General features: G+C 48.5%; 1 protein-coding gene across 4 annotated transcripts in view; it reads right to left on the reverse strand.

Annotated features, from left to right (window-relative positions):
• Positions 1 to 20,321, reverse strand: part of Ptpn3 (protein tyrosine phosphatase non-receptor type 3) — a 76,651-nt gene that overhangs the window by 32,797 nt on the left and 23,533 nt on the right. For 3 of the 4 annotated variants that reach the window (XM_026391168.2, XM_026391170.2, XM_077797074.1), the window contains 6 exons: positions 20,225 to 20,312; positions 17,156 to 17,244; positions 12,980 to 13,043; positions 11,582 to 11,754; positions 7,837 to 7,971; positions 5,378 to 5,554 (listed from right to left, as the gene is read on the reverse strand). In XM_026391168.2, the coding sequence (XP_026246953.2) occupies positions 5,378 to 5,554; positions 7,837 to 7,971; positions 11,582 to 11,754; positions 12,980 to 13,043; positions 17,156 to 17,244; positions 20,225 to 20,312 (726 nt within the window). The remainder of the gene's footprint in view (positions 1 to 5,377; positions 5,555 to 7,836; positions 7,972 to 11,581; positions 11,755 to 12,979; positions 13,044 to 17,155; positions 17,245 to 20,224; positions 20,313 to 20,321) is intronic. The other variant, XM_026391169.2, reaches the window with a different exon arrangement.

Here is a 20,321-nt window from a genome sequence, read left to right on the forward strand (position 1 = left end):
CTATCTATAACTAAAAAAGTAAACATTAAAAAAAAAGAAAAGCAGGGCTGATGAACAAGCCAACAGACTAATTTCAATTAAGTGGTATTAGTGAATATTATGGTTAGTTGAAATTTTTTCTAAATTTGTAGGTCTTATTATATGAGATTTCAAAATATTTTTCTCTTGCCAATATAAAACTCAGTAGTCTAAAAGAGTTCACAGTGCTAAATAACACTAGTGCCGCTGCTACGACTAGTACCAGTGACATTCCAAATCCATCCCGTGCCCCAGCGCGTTTTCCAATGGGGTTGGAGGTGACTTTCGATGGTAACTTAGGTACACAAACGTACAAATTATTTTTGGCCTGACCAGCTGCATACAGAGGTTCCCTGCAGGGTCCGGTGACATTCTGCTTGGTATGCAAGACGGATGGACAGACAGAAAGTAATCAGACAGTGGTAGCTAGATAGAGTGCTTGGGGCAAAGATGCTTCCTCCCTCTCTGGGCAGGACGTGGGTGCCACTGAAAGGGACAGGGAGGGGAGATGCCCTGTGAAGCCGGGTTCCCAGGAAGTCACTGTGACGGGAGCAGAGAAGGAGTAGGATGCGGGAGGCAAGAAGACGTGGGTGGGTGAAGCTTGTGACTGGGGAGGAGGAGCAGAAGCCAAAGCCCTGAGGCAGGAGGGAGGGGGACATGGAGGAGAGTATCCCTCTCCTCCAGGACCACAGTGGCCAGTATGGCCTGGACTGTGCCCGTGACCCTGGGGAAAGAGGGGCAGAGCCGGATTGCCAGATGTCTAAGAACCGTAAATACAACAGGCATCACAAACAAAGCCTCGGGAGAGGGCATTTCTCTGAAGATCAGATATGAGAAATGGGAGGGCTTCCCACGAAAGGAAGATGGGGCACGACGCCCTCCTGCACCCGGTTCGAGATCTGCGCTGGAGGTGGAAGAAACAAAGACGAGAGACTGGATGAGGATGGTGAAAGACAGACAGGAGCAGAGGAAGACTGACGTTTCCGGCAGGTGCACAGGGGGCTTAGAGGCAGAGCCTCCCTCAGCCCGGCGCAGGGGAAGACGGAGAGCCCAGGTAGGGCGCGCGGTTGACGTGTAAATGGGCAAAACCCAGCAAAGGACAGGCAAGGTTCAGGGACGCGAACGCACTTCCCTGGCTGGTGCCCCAAGAAGACAGACGGACACGGGTCCTCTCATGCTCCTGGATCTCAGGGGCTGACGTACACTCGGAGAGGGCAGGAGCCACAGGAACTGGGATTGCTTAACTTGGAGAACAGGAGCCAGAGCCCTCAGGTGGATCTGGAAAGATGCCACACCTGTGGCTCCAGGGGACTGAGGCAGGAACCTGTACACCAGGTCAACATCAAGGTGACATCCGGCAGTCCTGAAGGACAGTTGCCCTCGGTGTCCATGGGGGATTGGCTGTAACACCCACCACTGCAGACACCAAGTCTACAGCACTCCCGTCCCTTACGTCAAATGGCACGGTATTTGCACGTAACTGATGCACATCTTCTCATGGACCCTAAATCATCTCTAGTTAACCTGAAATACCAAATGCAACGCAGACGGCACATAAACAGCTGTGACACTGTATTGTTGGTGGAAGAACAAGAAGGAAAACAGTTGGGACGTGTTTGGGTAGAGATGCAGCAACCCTCACAGGCCTAACTGCACATTGGACATGCAGGTGGTCAGCTGGGTCCGTGGAGGCAGAACCTGTGGACAGAATGGGCCCAGTGCCCGGGCTGCCCTGACACCCAAGTGTCCAGAAGAGGGTGCGGCCATGCTGCAGGGGAGCTTCCCATCAACGGTGGGGTCCTCCGGCCCTGGGGGCCTGGATGTTAGTGCCACTGAAGGAGGAGATTCCCAAGGTCCCTCTCAGTGCAGGGAGGTTCTGAAATAAAAAGTGACACCTGCCCCAGACCTGGCGGAAGAAGTCAGGCTCCGGGGAATAAGCAGAGACTTCTTTGTTTCCCGCGGCTTGGGCTTGGCAAGGCAGGTTTTCTGTTGGGTCTGGGTGGGGCGTGGGAGGTGGGGTCCCTTTCGCTATGATTGCCAGGAGGAAAGCTGACTTCTCTGTAGAGTCTGTTCTTCCCCTGGAATCGAGGAAAGGATCGAGAATGGCTGGTAGAGCCATGGGGACAGCAGCCAAGGACGGCCTGCTTGGGCCCAAAGCAAACTGCCAAGGCCTCAGAGCCCCAGCATAAACCCTGTGCCGCTGCGAATGCGGAACAGGCGGAGTGAGTCATGTGCGAGGGCCGAGCTCCACAGCCGGCTGCGCTGCTCTGGGTGGAGAGCCAGAGCCCAACCACTCTTTTCCTCTCTTGCTTCTTTGTCTTTAAGCAAGTACAGAACATGACACTTAAAGCTTCCTCTTCAGAGAAACCCTCCTCGCCGCCTGTGGTATTATTCATCTGATTTCTCTGACAGAATGCTTCTTTTTGCCTCGTAACACAAATGTGCTGTAGAAAACATGTCAAACTCTTCTTAAACGTTTTGCAAATACTCAGTGAAGTAACCAACACAGCTCTTCTCACCAAGTACAGACCAGCCTGCCCTCCCGGCCTGGGGCAGTGGAGGGTCCCCCGGCTCTCAGGAAAGCTGGTGGCCTCTGGAGCCCCAGCAGAGAGGCTTCCCACAGCAGGAAGAGGTCCCCTGCCTAGCTGAGGTGAGGGGTGCTGGTTTCCCCAGTTTCCGGGCCTCCTGCAACACGTCCACTCACACCCAGGGTCCTCGCCCCTGGCAAAACCCCAGCAGGAAGGCTGTCGTTAAATCACCCTACTTTTAATATTTAGATGCAAAATAAAAAGTGTTCTTGAAAGAGACCTGGTACAGGGTCGCAGAGAAGCGTTTCGGAGAATCAGGGTGTTCTGCGCAGGGGTGGGCAGGGCCAGAACTCACTGAAGTCAACAGGCCTGAGGAAGTGAGTTTTCATTAATTTTCACAAACTTAAATGTCAACAGCCCTTGTGGCTGGTGGCACCCCTGCTGGGCCAGGACGGCCTAGGTGTACTACAATTCCACAGAAGGCAGACCAGTGGGAAAATCTGATGTAGGACGTGCAGCTGCCTGGGCTTCCCTGAACCCTGCGACAGTTCTCCAAAGCCGCAGAGCCCCATAGTGTGACCATGGAGGCTGATAAGGTGCCAGAGCCCAGCTGGTGCCTGAAGGCCAAGCTCTGTCTGATGTGATTCCACATTTCCCCCTCCATGGTCAGCGGAGGATGCGTAGTGTGCGGCGGGACACAGGACCTTGGAGCAGCCACAAGCCACTCTTGTGAAGAAGAGTGGCATCTCTCCTGCACAGGCCCACCCCACACAGTGAAGTGACGGAGGGAGCTAGGCCATAAGGCGCCCAGAGGCCACCTGGTTCCATAGCCAAGCAGCCAGGTGAGAGGTAGGAAGAGCTCCAATGGCAAGCCAGCAGCTAGACCCCAACTTAAAGGTCATTGTGTTTGAGAAGTGCCTTTTCTACTTGGAGACATTCTGGGAGTTCACTCCACATTCAATGAATAATAGAAAACAGTTTCAGTCTCGAGTAGGATCAATGGCACTTCCGGTGACAAATGGAGTGGGCGACATATGTGCTGTCCCATATGAGAGCCATTCCCTACACGAAGCTTGACAGAGCATTTAAAATGTGGCCTCTGTGACAGAGGCACTGAATGGTGACATTTTACCTTGAATGTCCATAGCTGGTGGCTATCCCAGTGGGCAGTGAAGGTCAGGGTGCTCTATGATCCCCCATGGGGGCTGCAAACCACAGTAGGAAGCTCTGGCGCGGGGAGGGCACGTGGGTTCCCGTGAGCCCTCAGGCAGTTCCCTGCACCCGCTTCTCCTTCAGCCAAGCAGCAGAGCCCCGAGCCCACAGAGGAGTCAAACTGGCTCTGGTCACGCACACCTGTCCTCCTGCCTGTACTTCTAGGTTTGCTTGTGGTTTGCAAAGCCACAAGGGTCACCAAAGGAACTCATACCCATTCTCTGTGGCTTCCACAATCATTTCAAGAAAAGCACCATCAAGCTCAGGTCACAAGGAAATAATGACCACAGGGATTATTTAACCAGAGGCGTTGAGAATGAAGATAAGCGGAAGACCAGACCATGTTTGCTGTGGGTGGGGTAGAGGAGAGGCAGCATTCCCGCACCGGAGTGGGAAGGAGATTTGCAGTTCACCTGCGAGTGTCTAGGCGCCATCAGGATGTGCCTAGTGCCCTAAGCCTCCAGCTTCAGTGACAAGCATGGACAGATTAACACGGAGCCCGCTTGCTAACCCTCTGCTGTGAGGGGGAGGCACCGCCTTTCTGTATTTTGGTCATAGGCTGGGGCTTAAGAGAATGGACACCTAAAGACTAAAGTTCATTTCCTACCAGTGCATTCTTTCCTATCATACTTTAAACTAAAAAGTCATTTAATTTATGACCCCTGTCTTGTCTGCTTCAAAAATGACTTAAGAGGGCTGAGGTGGTTGCTCAGGGGTAGAGCACTTGCCTACTATGTGTGAGGCCCTGGGTTTGATCATCAACACCACATAAAAATAAAGTTATTGTGTCCACCTATAACTAAAAATATTAACAAACAAACAGAAAATGACTTAAGAGAGCTTTCCCTAAAAATGTACAGATAGATAGAACTGTATAAGAAAGGTAAGGAAGGAATAGAAGGGGCTCCCATCAAAAACCTGGGCTAAGGGAAGTGAATGCAAGTGAGCATAACACATAGCTCTGAGCTTCCTGGTAAGCAAGGCAAAAAGGGAACTAAGGGTTAGCCACATGTTACTGAATAACAAAGAATTCAAGCCAGTCTTCTAGAAGAGACATACGTTTCCTGGCCTTATCAATGAAGGGAATTTGTCACATTAAAAAAGAGTGGGAAATAGAGGGATTTAGAACAAACTGTCCTTGACAAAATTTGACAATCAGGGATGTTCTAACTAGCATGTTTTTTTTTTCCTTCTTACTATTAAACATGAAAAGAAAACAAAATCCCTCAGGGCGTACTCTTGTCCTAAGAAGGCTTTCAGCACTTTCCCAGTGATTCCCAATCACAGCGAAGCTCAAACAGTCTAAAGAAGCTGTAGTTCATACGGCCCTGGAGTCTTCCCCCGCAACATGGAACAATTTAAAATGAGCTTTGCTCACGAACTAGAGGGGAAGGCGAGAGACTGACAGGTACATGGAGAGTCGGTCTCGGTCACAGATGAAAAGCAGTGTGAGCACCACACCGGGGCCCAGAGGTGGCCTCCCCGTTCTCATCCTGGCAGAGAGCAGCCTCGGGAGCTGGCTGTGGGCACCAGCTCTCAAGGCCACTTGGACCTGAGCAAATGCCTCAATAGACGGCCAAGAAGCAGATACGGGAAGAGGAAAGGCCACAGGTTCTTACTCTCGGTGTGGGCTGCGGTTCTGAGAAACTTCGGAATCGCTGTCTTTGGGGGACAGGGAGCCCTTGTAGGTGTAGAACACGTCTTCGGTTTCCGTGATGTACGTCATTTCATTGGCCAAGTTATCAGCAGAGGAGTGGCGGGGCTTCCTGACCTCGTGCCGGAGCCGAGGACTTCGCCTGGGTGGGGAGAGGTTAAGTTCAAAGCGCTGAAAGCAAATTCGACACGGAGGATTTGGCCAGGCCTAATGATGGGGATCAGGTACTGGCCTTGCTAAGGAGGCCTGGGCTGACGCTGCTACCAAGTCAGAGCTGGGCAGCTTACTCCTGTTGACCTAGCATCAAGACGTCATACTAGGTGCCAATCAGAATTTTTCTCACCAATTTGAACAACGTAAATAAAAAGTTTAGGAGCCAAAGTGAATTTCTCGGCAAAACGCCAACCTTGTTTCCTTGACATACATCCTTTTGTGTGAATTTCACTTGATCCCAGAAGGGAATGTTTGCTTTTCAGACTACATCCCTTATTAGCCACATGTGGGGAGATGGACGTCCAAGTGCTGCCTTGCTCTCCAACAGCAGCAGTGACCAAGTGACCTTAGGCAAGTCCCCTGTACCTTGGGGCCGTCCCTGCACTTACGGCTCCTAAGAATGAGCCAACTGAAGACACTTTCTCAGAACGCTGGGTCAGCACCTGGGCACCTGCGGCAGGTCGTCCTGGGCATGCTCTCTTCCCTCACGGTGTTTCCATCTTCCCTCTCTCTGATAGCTATTTCTCCTAGGGACTGTCTGGACCCCCATGACTTGCCATCTCCCCGAGTCCAAATAATCAATAGTGCTGTGTCCTATGACTCTCTTAGGAGAGGGCCTATAATTAGCATCAAGAGCTCCAGGGCACGAGGGTGGCAACATCCAGCCCGGCTGTTCTGGATCCCACCCAGGGCTCTCTGGTTCCTGGTGCTGCTGCCAGAGAGAGTTCCAGATAAAGGAAGCTGCTACTTTATAGAGCATAAATGTATCTCTTTAGAATCCTGGAAGATCAAAACATTATAAATCTTGGAAACCAAGAAGCAAATCTATTCATCAGATCATGATTTCTGATACTGAAAATTATCTTCACTCTGCTCAGGGCATCTGGCGCCCGGCAGAGGGTCCTTCCCAGCAGGCCCTGCAGACAGCCTCTCTCCCTGGCTCTGTCCCAGTTTCCCTTTGTCCTCGGAGATCCTGGCTCAGGGACTCACAGGCTCTCCTGTCTTAAAGCCACACTGTTAATTCCAAGTGGAGCTGGGGCAAGACTTCCCTGCCTGCTTCCCGTTTTGCTGACGCCTCCTCTCTGCAGACAGGCACAAAAATGGGCTGGTATCTTTGGGGCCATTATAATAATATAACAGTCACAGAAAAATTCTACCTGGCTCTTTTTAAATAAAATCATATACAGCAAACTTAAGAAAATTGCTTATATGAATATAAAATGACGACTTGTGGTAATTTTCATGACCCTTACCTAGAAGGAAAACTGAGGTCAGAGAGGTAAAAAAATAAACTTAATTAGCAGAAGAGCTAAGCTCTGCATTTGGGTCTTCCAGCTGCAAACCCAAATGGCCACATCCTTACTTTTTACCCCTTCGCTCCAGAGCTAGGGATGGAACCCAGAGCCCTGTGCACGTTGGCAAGGGCCCTTCCACCAGCCACACCCCCATCCGCTCACATCTCCCTCCTTTTTAGCTGCTGCACCCTGAAAAGTTAGCAGCCCCCCACCAAGGGGGTGTTTGCTGCTGTTGCTGAGGGTCACACAGCCTCACTTCACTTACATCACATATTTTTATCGACTATTTCCAAAGTTTATTTTGTGTGATATTAACAGGAAATGTAAGGCTAAATAAAGTTACTTGTGCTTCTTTACCACAGGACTTCTCAGAGCATTTAATATGCTAACGCACACTACAACTCTTAAGAAGGCGTTTCCGCAGGTGACAGCTTCCAAATTTATTAAGACTGAATGTGTTTTTTAAAAAAACACAGTTGAATAGGAGGAATAACTTCCAATGTTCTAGTATAGTGGGGTCACTGTGGTTGACAGCAACTATATACTGCAAGGTGAGTAGGAGAGAGGATTTTGAATGTTCCCAACTCAAAGAAGTGATAAGTATTTGAGGTGATGGATATATCCATTACCCTGATCTGGTCATTACACATTGTACACCTGGGCCAGAACATCACACTGTACCCCATAAGATGTGCAGTTAATGTTAATTTAAACATTTAAAATTTTTTTAAAGAACATTTCAACATTATATACTATGGAAATGTTTAGCTAGGCTTGTAGACTTCAGGAAAACAGTTATCTCTACAACAGCCCAAAATGCACACAGAGACTCTGACTGCAGGCCATCTGTGTTTAGGAATTTATAGGCAGAGAGAGAGCGCGTGTCTGTTGGTGGGTGGCACAAAGGAGGACATACCAGTTGGGGGTGATAGGAGGGGACCGGGAAGGCAGGCTCTTGGTTTCTAGATGCTCCACTGATAAGGACCTCCGCATGGCAGGGTTCCACACCATTCCTCCAATCACCTTTTTGCAATATTGGTTATTTACAGACCTGAAAAACCAGACACAGGTTCACTTTCCCCACTGACACTGCCAGCAAGAAAGCACAGCACATGTGACGTGGATCAGAGTCTCCCCACACTCCTGCCCAGACGGACGGCTGCTCAACCCTAGGTGACACCAACCAGGTTCTCAGGAGCAGAGCTGGAGAAACTGTCCTTAGGAGGGTCCTTTCCACCCTGGCTTTTCCTTATGGTATTTCTTTTGGTAAAAATGTGTTCATGGTTCTACTGCTTTAAGCTACCTGGTTGCTTCCAGGATATAACCAAACCTTACCAGATTCGCAGGAATGCCAGAATAGCACGCAGAAACACAGTTCAAGCAACTTCGAGGGATTCTCACTTTACTCACATTGGCAGGAGTGAAAATATTAACCATCCCTCCGGATGCTCTTTGTCACCCTGGCTGGCAGAAGCTGTCCCTGTAAATCACTGGTAACTAACAGAGAACCTAAGGATATACTTAGAAAGTACAATTTCACCCATGTTTTTTGAAGGTTACATCTGAATCTTATTTATACCTAGAGAATTTAAATCTTGGAGAATGGATTATTTGAGAGAAGAGCCTGAAGTTCATTTAGGGCTAACGCTTTTGGTTCTGGTATTGTGAACGTTCAACTAAGTTCTAATGTCTTCGGAAAACATTCTACATATTTCCTTGTGGCCTAAAACCAACCCATCAATAAAAACAAAGAGAGACAAAACCAAAGTCCCCCTAGAATGTCAAATATTAATTTGCAATAATAAAGGCCAGTTGCCCCGATGGAAATGCTCACGGGGGCATCACGAGGAGAACCTTCCCTCTGAGGTGGGTCTACATCAGAAACCACGTGACCATTAAAACAAGGGGAACTAGCTGCACGGGTCCCAGGATTAACGTATCAAATTCCCAAAGCCTGAGTCATGGGTTAACGGGCTGACGAGTGTTCCGTTGTCCCGTAAACTTGGAAAATCCCAGGATGCAAATGTGCAGATTTATGTCTAGGCGTGGGCAACCACGTCACCTTTCTAAGCCTTGGTTTCCCTATCTGTGAAGTAGATGGAGGTGACAAGAGCGGAAAGGCACAGCACGCTGAAGCCGGTCCTGGGGTGAAGGAGTGCTGACTCGCGCCCCAGCTCACCAACCCCCAGGCCCGGAGGGACCCCTTGGTGACTAAAGATGGCTGGTAGTTCTTTGACTCTTTGCCCTGTGCTGCCAGGGACAGCTTTAATTGACAAAGGCACTTGCCAGTTCCAGGCCTCAGCCTTGGGAGGACTGGCTGGTTCTGCCTTTGGCTCTTGGGAGCTTTGAGCCTCCAAAGAAGAAATTCAACTGCCCAGCTGTAGAGTGTATCTGAAGAGGCTGAGGGGACTGGGTGGGTCTAGCCTGTCAATCATTCCACCACACACCAGGCACGGGTTGAGCAAGTAGTTCAAAAGACACCAAGCCTTGGAGAGAAACTGTCTTGGACCCTCCAGACAAGTCCAGCCACCAGCTATGACATTCTTGTCTATATCACGTGGAGCAGAAGAGTCTTCTAAGATCCTTGAATTCCTGCCCCACAACATCTTGAAATACAATAGAATGGTTGCTTAAAGCCACCGAAATAGACACAGTTTATTACATAACAGTAGATCACGAGAACCCAGCCCCCTGGCTGAGGAGTACGTTTTGTAGAGGAAGAAACTGAAGCACCAAACTAAAATCCCAGTGGCCCAGGGAGGATGTAAACCTGGCTGCTCAGCCCTGGGACACATGCTGTCTAGGCCCTCACGGTGACACCTCGCATCTGGCCTGGACGGTCAGGTCCCACCTAAGTCAATACAATGTACCAGGACATTCTGACTGAAGAGAATTGCTGTATTCTAATTAACTCATAAATAATGTCACAACAGTTTTCAGAGGTCACAAATTCACACAGTCCCAAACTAAAACCATCTCAGTGACCTTCCTATAGAGCAAGATCACCTGCTATTCCAAAGCAGGGTCACCGGTGGTCACACCACATGCTTTCACTCTCCAGTATCTTCTTATGCTAAGTAACTTGGTCACGAGAGCCGATTTTCCACTTCTCGGTCAGATGCCTTCATTTGCAGAACTGCACTGTCACAGCACCTCACTGAAACCTTCTCGGAGCTTAATGTCACTGGGTTTCTGGGCACACTCAAGAAACTATTTTGTCTTACAGAATCAAGGGCCACCAAGTGCTGCTGCTGTGCCAGCTGGGTTCCTGGGAGCTTCTCCTTAATGATACTGGGCCCTGGGGCTCAGAGTTACTTCCTCCGTGGAAGCCCTAGCGAGGACGGCAGGACCCAGTGAGTGCCCAGCGTGGGGCCCACCGTTATGCAGCTGCAGGGGTTTCTAGACCTGGCTGCCAGACAGCAGCAGAAGGTGAGCACCCTGCGGACAGTGGGGTTGCCTCTGGTGCCCAGCTTCTGTGCTGGCCTGGGTGCAGCTCTCACCCTAGGGGCCCTGCTAGCTAGAGGGGCCATGCAGGAAATTAGGCTTGGGCTTCCCCGTGGCATGCTAAGTGTGCACTGGCTTGACACCTAGAAGCACCACCAATAAATTATTCTCAAGACTTATTCAGGGATAGCTACTGAGTGAGTAAAATACTAGACAGTAGTGTAGGAGCTAAAAACTTTATATGTGCTCTTGGATCATGGGAAGCCAAGAGAGAGCATTTGGTAATGAGTGGCATCCCTGATACTAAATCTGCCACTTACTGAATCTGTTCCCAATGACTTCAGACAAGGGGAAAGTCCTAAAACACCCGATGCAGTTCCACGCCACGTAATGAATCCGACGTGAGCCTCATTTAGAAACAGCCACATAACAAATCACAGAAACTCACAGAGAACCAAAGAATGATTTAGAAATTCTAAGAATAACTTGGTAAACAATTTCTGCTGCCTCTTATACTTAGAACAAAGAAATAAAACAAAAAACTGCATGGTTATTTTTAGAGACTAAATACGTTTTAATCTAAATATAAAATTTTAAATATACATATGAATCACACGTAAATCTCCCTTACTTTACTACTCATTAAATATTCTGAATATGATTCCCATGGATAATAATACCTATCTCATAGGACAGCTGTCAGAATAAAATATAATTAAATGTGTGCCTGGCACAAAGTCAACGCTAGGTAACTGTCAACTGTAATTACTAATATTTTGTAATCATTATAAAATATATTCCAAGGTCACCTGACTCTGGAAACCTTTTCTTCTGTTCATTCATCTTCATGAAGCACCTGAAGGGATTAATGTTCTGTGGAGAGGCTGCTAAGTGGCCTCAGTGGGAATGTCCCACATGCTGCACCAGGATGACCCCCGGAGCTCTTTTACGAGACAGGGTGCAGGGGCAGCTGCACCCCTGGTTGCTTGGGGGCTCTGAGGACAGCAGAGCTGAGGGACCAGAAACAATCGCTGAGAATATGACACACCTGGGCGTGTGCAGGGACACTGCCACCCCCAGGAACTCTTCAGCCAGGGTTCAGGATCAGTGCCTCGGCTCAAGGGCACAACATTCCCTCCTCGGCCCAAGGACATCGACTACCCAGTGGTGACTAGCCTTCTAGTGTGGACACTGCCCCTAAAAAAAACCATACTCACTTTTTGGGGTTCCTGGAGCCCAGAGTCCAGTACTGAGGCAGAACATTCTTTTCCTGAGGTAGTAACTTCTTTGCCTGAAAGAAGGTATGGTGCTCGACACAGGATTTCCACAAGTTTTTGCAAGACCGGTAATTGAGCATGTTGAAGGCCACGATATGTTCCCTGGATTCAGTCTGGGAGGAAAAACAAGAGATTTCATCTGCACAGATGAAGGCCTTGGGAGTGCTTTAGCCACTCTGGGGGCAACCAGGAAAGATGCAAGGGACAGTGTCGCGGAATATTCCAGAGCAGGCCTGTTCACCCTCGTTGTGAATCCGTGGTAAAGGCCACAACCCACTCCTCATGGGGAGGCCCTCAGCAACACTCGTTTCAAGCCTGCTTACATTTCGAGGCTGGATCTATTTGGGGCCACCGTCCAACATGCTCCTTTTAAAATTCAGCTCTGTGAACATCTCTGTTCTGAAGAAACACCCTCTGCCCTACCAGACAGCAGCAGCTTCACAACCTGGCGATTTCTCCACTGCTTCCCACAGGGCACAGAGAGAAGCCTAGTAGGGTGACACGAGGAGCATTTTCACCCCTGGCTCTGCCTTCATTCTGCGTGGGTTCAGGTTTTCTGGTTTCTCGTGCGTTTTGGAGTCGTGCTGGGGGGTCAGCTGGCCCAGATTCTTGCCCTCATTTGCTCTGAGCCCCAATACTCCCTTTCTAAGGGTTCTTTGCTAGGTGGGGCCATTTTAAGGACAGATTATCTTTGAAAAAATTGGGAAATGGGTATAATGACAGAAGATGGCATGTATGAATCACAACAAGACTGTGTGATGTGGAAAGTGCAGGCATCCCAGACTCCTAACGATCTGTTCCAATTCCAGCACCCCCAGCCCCGGCAGTGGGAGCCTCAGCTTCCTCACCTCTAAACCTGCTTCTCCCTGTGGCAAAGCAAACAGTTATCTAGGGTTTTATCAGCCTCCTCCCGGAAGACATGGACACAAGCCCCCAAGCTCTCAACACACCTAGGGAAGGAAGTGGCCCTGCAGACACTTCCTGCAACTCTGCGTGGGCTCTGGAGGCTGCGCTGGCCATGCCCTTTCATTTCATCCTCCCCGTCCCTGAGAAGAGGGCTTTATTTATTGATTTCAGGCTGGGGAGGTTACAGCCCTGCCCAGCTGGTGAGGGAAAGAGGTGCAACCTGAACCCACCACCTCTGACTTCAAAGCAAGTACATTCTCCAACCAGAGAAGCAGATGCCTAGGGAGAGCACTGCTGGACCCTCCAGACCCAGAGCCACGGTGCTCTTTTGTCCCTGTTACATAGGTGGCCATCAGCCCCCTACCCTTGAAGAACTAAGGGCTGAGGTAACTTTAAAACACAGGAAAACAAAGCAGTGCAGACACAACTCACCTGTTTTTGTCGCTGATGGATGAAGAACTTTTTCCTTTTGAAAGAAATTTTGAGAATGTTCACCCTGCAGAAAGTCAAACAGAACACAAAAAACAAAAACTAAACAAAATGCAAAATCACACACACATCGGGGATCAGCCAGTGGTAGCCGACCCCCTTCAGTATGTGTCCTTTAGTCCAGGGTCCTGACGCAGGGGCCTCCCGGCTCCCTGGAGAGCACTTCACCATGAGCAGCAGCTGCCCATCACCTCCGCCAGACACCAAGGAGCCGACTGAGCTGGGTCTCGCACGGAGCCGCTGGACTGTGATGTAGCTTTCAAATAACAAGCACGGCCGGGCCAGGCGCTGTCATTGCTGTGAGCTTCTTTTGTGACACTACAGCCCTGCAGAGCCGGCGGACACGTGGGGAAGACAGCTGAGGGCAGTGCAGAGCAGCAGCAGACAGGCCTGGGTCAGCATCCCAGCTCCATTACTTAACGGCCACGTGTCAAGCAGCCTCTCTATCGCACGCACATACAGAATTAAAGACGTCATTAGCAGAATATATTTTCATATACCAGGCCAGTGTGAAGAACTTTACAAATATCCCCTCCATTCAGTCTTGCAACAAACCGGAAAAATGCATACTGTTATACTATACCCAGTTTTCAGATGAGGAAACTGAGGCTCGGAGACACTGCAGAGGTGCTCAAGATCACTTGGTCAGGAATTCTTCCCATTCATAAGGGAAGAAAAAAAAAAATGTACAGAGGGTCTAGATGCCTGAAGTTCTAGGGAGCCAGGATCTGAACCTAGGACCTTCCTGGGTCCAAAGCCCGTGCTCTTGGCCCTGCCAGGTGAAGGCTCCTGCACGGCAGCAGTAACACTATCTCACAAAGTGGCCTTGTAGGGGTTCAAGTGATCAGGCATGTCGAGTCCCGAGTATGATGCTTGACATACAGCAGGCCTTCAGTGCTTGTTCCTTTCATTAAAACCAGTTAAAGAATTCATTTTTTAAATCAATTTCATTCACACGACTATAATCCACACAAGGAACGCCCATTTCCCCACTAAAGACTACTTTAGTAATACTTCAGGGAATAGAGATTCTATCAATCTCTAGGATCGTAGGAAGACCTAGGTAGAGCATTCTAGAACAGAGAGACTGGGTGGGTAAACTGAAAGTCTACACATGTGACATTTATCCAGTTGCATCAGCAGTATGTGGTCTACCTACAGTACATATTAAGTATTAAATAATGCATGATCTGTGGTGCAGATGAACTTGTTTGACAAGTGAATTTCTGGGGTGCTTGCAGGCTAACTAGCAAGGACCAGAGGTGTTAGGTTCCACACTTTTGAGGTACTCGTCCTTGCATGAGGATACCCTGCCTGCCGTCTCCCTGGTCTCCTTGCTGCTCTCCTGTGCTGAAGGGCAGGCGCAGGCACTCCTGTTTTAAAGGAGTCAGGATACCCAACTTGTGGGCTTCTGAGTTCTTACCTTGCTTTGCCCATGGGAATCTGTGGGCCTCTAGCTCCCCCTCTGTCTTCACGTACAGGGACCCCTGCTCACCCCAATTTCTGTACTTGACAGCATTCTCTGCCACAGCAAATCTGATGAAGTGCAGACACGATCCATATCATTCCAGGATGAAGTCCCTACAGTGGTTTCTTACTGTCCTCCATTCATTCATAAGGGAAGAAAAAAAAAATGTACAAAGGGTCTAGATGTCTGAAGTCCTATGCCAAGCCCTGGGCACACAGGGAACATGACTGTGGGCAGCGGCATCTGGAGACGCAGAGTCTTCTGAAGGCGACCAGTAACAAATAGAACACTGAGGCAGATAACTAACTCTATGTGCACTCCAAGTGTGAACTGCAAATGTGTACTATCAGTCATGGTCAGGGCAACACTACGACTGAGAAAGTCCAGCACCTCATCACCAAGAATGGAGTCTACACTCCTGTGGCCAGAGGCCCCCCCGCCAGGCCTCTCTCCCACCACTCCCCCCATCCACACTGTGCTCCAGACTGGACCACCCACCTCCCCTTGACTTACCGCATGTTCTTACATTTCTGAACCCAAACGCATACTGTACCTTTCCTGGGAAATTTATTCCACCAGGCCAAAGCCCATTTGGTTTAGCGTTTACCTACGTGGGCTCAGGGCAATTCGTGAAGTCCGCCTGCAGTACTTATTTACTGCCCTGGGGCCACCATTTGGGGCTAGCCTCCAGTCTTTGAGGTTTGCGTCATGGGCAGGGACAGACCTCAGCGTGACCCATCTGAAGGTTGAGAGGTTGGGCAGTTACAGGCAGGTCTGCAGGTGAGCCCAGGAGCGGGCGGGGTGTCAAGTCCTATATCCCATGAAGCCCCTGCCTATAGGGCTTTAAGAGGTTCAGCTGCAGAAGAGCTGGACCCAGTGGCTTCTGCCCTGTGGCTTTTGGGGAAGCCTCCAGCATCTGGAGGGAACGTGAGCAAGCCCTGTGCCGACCACACACAGTCCTGGTCCTGGGCAGGCTGGAGAGCTGCCCAGGCCACGTCCCAGCTAGGAAGCCCAGACTCAGTCTCCTGCTTCCCAAGGGGAGTTTGTAACCAGGCAAGGGGAAAGGAAGACGGGGGGAAGATCTTGTTATCTGTTTTACTGATTTTGTTGTGAAAACTGGATAGAACTGACATGTTTTCCTTTTTGAAAAACAGATGCCCCGTAACACTGGAAGCCGGTGTCTGTAAAACACATATCCTACTGAAGCACTTTCCCACAAATGCAATTTTTAGGGGTGGCACAAGCATACAGGCGTGGAGTGTGATCTGGGTGTAAATTTCAACTGTACCAGGCATCAGCAGTTGATCCCAAACAAGTTCTCCCTTCTTTGTGCCTGAGTTTCCTCTTCTGTGAAACTGGGGATAACAACAGCGCTTACTCCAGGTTTAAAAGAGATACACAGATAAAGTACACAGCAACAGGACTTGAACACAGCTGATGCCAATAATGACGACTGTCATTATTATTATCCCTCTAATTTTACAAACTTATAGGATAGTTCTTTCCTGTTGTAGACAATGCTATGATGAACATCTTTAGGTCCCAATTAGTGAGGCTCTGCTGTGGGGAGAGAGGCAGATTTAGACCCCAGGGTCAAGTTCAGCATGGTACAGACCTGGCACTCAATCTTGTCCCTGATTTCCTTCCTCACAGCCCCTCTTCTTTACCTGCTTGTACTTCTGCTTCTGCGCCTCCTACGGACTGCAGACCTTACTCCCTCAACCCCCCTGGCAAATCTGCCCCCCTCACTGCACACCACCACTGCACTGTCATCTATAAAGATGATATTATTTTGCTGTGTTTCCCTGAGCATCCTGTCACCTGGTACCTCAGGCTCCAGCTTCTCTCCAAAATTCAGTTCAACCCTGATGCAGCCCCTCCTCTCTGTGCTGTTGCTTCCCATGATTTCAGTGACCCATGGACAACTGGGGTCTGAAAATACCAACATTTGTGTTGACTTTTTAAAGAAAAAGACCACATTTCACACAAGTTTCATTACAGTATTTTGGATCTTTGTTTACTTTACAGTACTAAGGACTGAACCTCTGATCTGTATCTCCAGCTCTTTTTATTTTTGAGACAGGATCTTGCTGAGTTGCCCAGGCTGTCCTTGAAGTCTTGATCCTCCTACCGCAACCTCCTGAGAAGCTGGAATTAACTTGGGAGTGCACCACCACACCTGGCTTCTACAGCATATTAATGTAATTGTTCTATGTTATTATTATTAACTGCTGTTAATCTCTTATTGTGCCTGACTTACACATATGTATGTACAAGGAAAAACTCATAGTGTGTACAGGGTTCGGCACCATCTGCAATTCCAGGCAACCCTGGGAGTCTTGGATTGTACTGCAGATGCAGGGGGATGGGAAGGCTTTCTTAACTCAGACCCACTTCATACCATTTATCCACCATGTTTCTGCAGAATACCCCCAAACTACAGAATGACTGGGGGAGAGGATGCTAATGAAAACCAAACTCTACATTTCCCAGGTTTACTAAATTTGGATCAAATTCTGAGGTCTGAGGTTAAAGTTTGGGAGAAAATCTCTACCCCTCTTTTAGGGAAAAAAAAAAAAGTGTAAAATTACTTTTGTTCAGCGTATTTTTAAAGCGTGATTCAGACAATAATTAGAACTGTTTTCACTTACCAAGGATAGAAACTTGTGCAAATGTATTTTCGGTACACAGCAATGCCCGCTGAAGCAATTCCAATCATTAGATCTAAATTATGCAGATCCTGTGAAAAAGGAAGATCTCAGATTTGCAGTGTTACAGTCTTGCTTAATGCCCACCAGTAACTTGAAAGCATCCAGAGTTTTATAAATAGCAATATGTATAAGCTCCAAAGGGGAAAATGCTACTGAAAACAGGCAAAAATCCCCACTTAATAGCTACTTGAGATCCAAGTACTTGGCACCAAATTCTTCCAAAGTGCGTGTGCGCGCGCACGCGCGCACACACACACACAGAGCTCTTGGTCACCTAGTTTAGAAAGTCACCAGAATCACTTAAATAGACATTCAGTTCTAAATTTTCAAATCAGCATTTGACAGCCACATTAAAATCCGAGAGGCCTCTCTCTGCATGGTTTGTACAATCTCAGCTCCCATTAGGAAAAAGGCTGTCGCTGTTCTGATATGATGAGGGAAAATTACAAGTGTAAAACTGATTCTAAATCCAATTAAGAAATAACTGTGGCTTACGAGTCCAATACAACTGACATTTACTAAGAACATTTACAGAGCGCCAGTCACGCTGTAGTCCTTGGAGACCCTGGAGAAGGGAAGCACAAACACTCCAAGCTGTTTTAAATCCATCTGAATATAAGCAAATAAAACCAAAAAAATACAGATGGCCCCTTCCCTTGGGTCATGTACTTCCTGTTCCCCGTCAGATACCTGAGGCTGTAAAGAAGGAGTCTGAGTCGGTTTCAGCTGGGCATGTACCTTTGGTCTGCCACTTGCCAGACATGTTGTTTGGGACTCAGAAGAGCTTTGATTGTTTTTTTCTTTTTGAACACTAGATTACTGAACCCACCCCAAAGGATTTTGATAGGCTAAAACCAGAGAATATGAGAAGGAATGTAGAACAGGGCTCGGTGTGTGGCGTCTAGAATGGGGTTTGGCATATAGTTGGCATGATAAATGCTGATCCCCTTTGGTTGAGGGACATATCGTCTATGAGCAGCAATATGAACAAAGGAAGTTAGAGAAACTGGACAGGGAGAAGGGTCCTACTGTGGTGGAAAGGCCAGAGAGTATTCCTCCTGATAGCAGCCCGACTGAAATCATGTGCTTAGAGCGAGCCAGATTGGCACGATGAAGAACAGGGCCGCATTTAAACAGGACAGCTGTGATTGCCATTTGGAGAAAACAACAAATTAGCAAATGAAATTAAAATTGAGTGAATAAGGAGATGAATGGTTTGAGTAGGCCAAGGACTGGTCTCAAATCTCCCCGTTTTATAGCCTCTCCGTGTGTCCCTCACCCCCGCATCATGGATGGCTGCTGTCCATTAGGTTCCCGTGGCCAACACCACATTCCCCAGCTCCCCTGGCAGAAGGCAGGGCCACGGGACCAGTGCTGGCAATGTGCTCTGAGCAGACATGCCCTGTGCCTCTGCTGCAGCCCTGAAGAGCTGCTATGGGACCCTCAGGCTTACGATGACGAGGAAGCCACATGGGAGGAAAGCAGAGCCCCGAGCAGCCTAGCCTGCCCTGGAGAGGTGGCTGGACCCCACGCAGTACTGACTTCCTCCTGAAAAGCCAACTCTGTGGTCTCAAGCTATTGACATCTGGGGGGTTCAGTTCACCCAGCACAGCCTGGTGGGACACCACCCCCTCTAATACCTTGTGGGCCTTGGCTGGGCAGCTAAGCCTCTGCCTCAGAAACCTTGAGGGTCACTGCACTGACAGCTTGGAGGTGGGGAAGACACAGATCAACTCAGACAGACACAAAATCCTGTCTTGCTACCGAATAAATGTCTCCAAAACATTCTGTCAAGGATGAACTATCTGCAAATAAGAGTGATCATTAAGGTTTAAATCCCAGAGTTGGTATTTTTTAAGATCTGATATCTTTTTCCTGCTTTGTTGGCAAAGTTATGCCTTTTCTACCTCACAGGCTTCTACAGGACCCAAGGGAAACACAGAAATGGAAGTGTTTCTATCAACTGCAGACGCACTACATAGTTACTCAACATCCATGAACCTGTTTTCCCATCTGTAAAATGGGCAAGATTAGAAGGCCAATTTGACAAGGTTACTACAATTCTTAAAATGAGACCGGATGGAACAAAGACTGGCACATAGTTGGAGTTCAACTAACATTTACTCCTTGTGGGTGTGATATGGGCCGGTGACAGGTAGAAAACACGAGTATGTCACCGTGAAGGTGGGAGGGAATTAGACAGTGCTGGGGCCATGTACTCAGCTACTTTTTATATCCTCTGTATAGTCCCCAACTAGCAGTTTCTCCATCTGTAAAACGGGGACAGTAATACCTAGCTTGTGGCATTATTGGGAGAAAAAATTAAATAATCCACTGGCACCACAGACATTGTCTCACAAATCACAATAATCCTAAATATTTACTGATCTTCACAATCATACCACCATAACTTTTCTTTGGCGGGGGTGGGGTGGGGGTGAGGGGGTGGGGTTTACTGATCAAACCCAGGATCTCATGCTACATCCCCAACCCTTTTTATTGTGAGAGAAGGTCTCATCAAGTTTCTGAGGCTGGCCTTGAAATTGAGATCTCCCTGCCTCAGCCCCCCCGAGTGGCTGGGATTACAGGTTTGCACCACCATGCCCGGCTCCTCCACAATTTTTTAAAAAAACTGTTTGTAACTAGTTCTAATTTGAGCAGTGGCTGAGTGAAGTGGCAGAAACCTTGACTCATTAAACCTTGAAAAATGGATTTATACACATTTTTTTTTGCCTGTTTAACCATAATACAGTCTTAGAAAATTATAAGTTTCTATCCCCTGACCTCTCTCAAAAGGGAAAAGTCTTCATGTATAATGGCAACCATGAACAAAGCAAGATAAATGACCAGCAAAGCTTGGCGCGACTTAATAGCCCTCTGAGTATCTTTCAAAAGGACCTCTGTTTTAATGGGAAAGGAACAGCTTCATCCAGGAATTTTCCAAACCTTTACAATTTAAAAATTAAAAGATATATATATTTTAAACCAAAACACGCCGAGGCTACGTACTCTGCCGCCGTGCAGCTCCACCCCGTAGAAGTCGAGGGTCCGGGCTATGTTGATGTAGCAGGACTCGGCTTCCGACTGCTTCAGCCCACTGCAGAAG

Source organism: Urocitellus parryii, chromosome 4 (assembly GCF_045843805.1).
Source record: "Urocitellus parryii isolate mUroPar1 chromosome 4, mUroPar1.hap1, whole genome shotgun sequence".
Classification (NCBI taxonomy): Eukaryota; Metazoa; Chordata; class Mammalia; order Rodentia; family Sciuridae; genus Urocitellus; species Urocitellus parryii.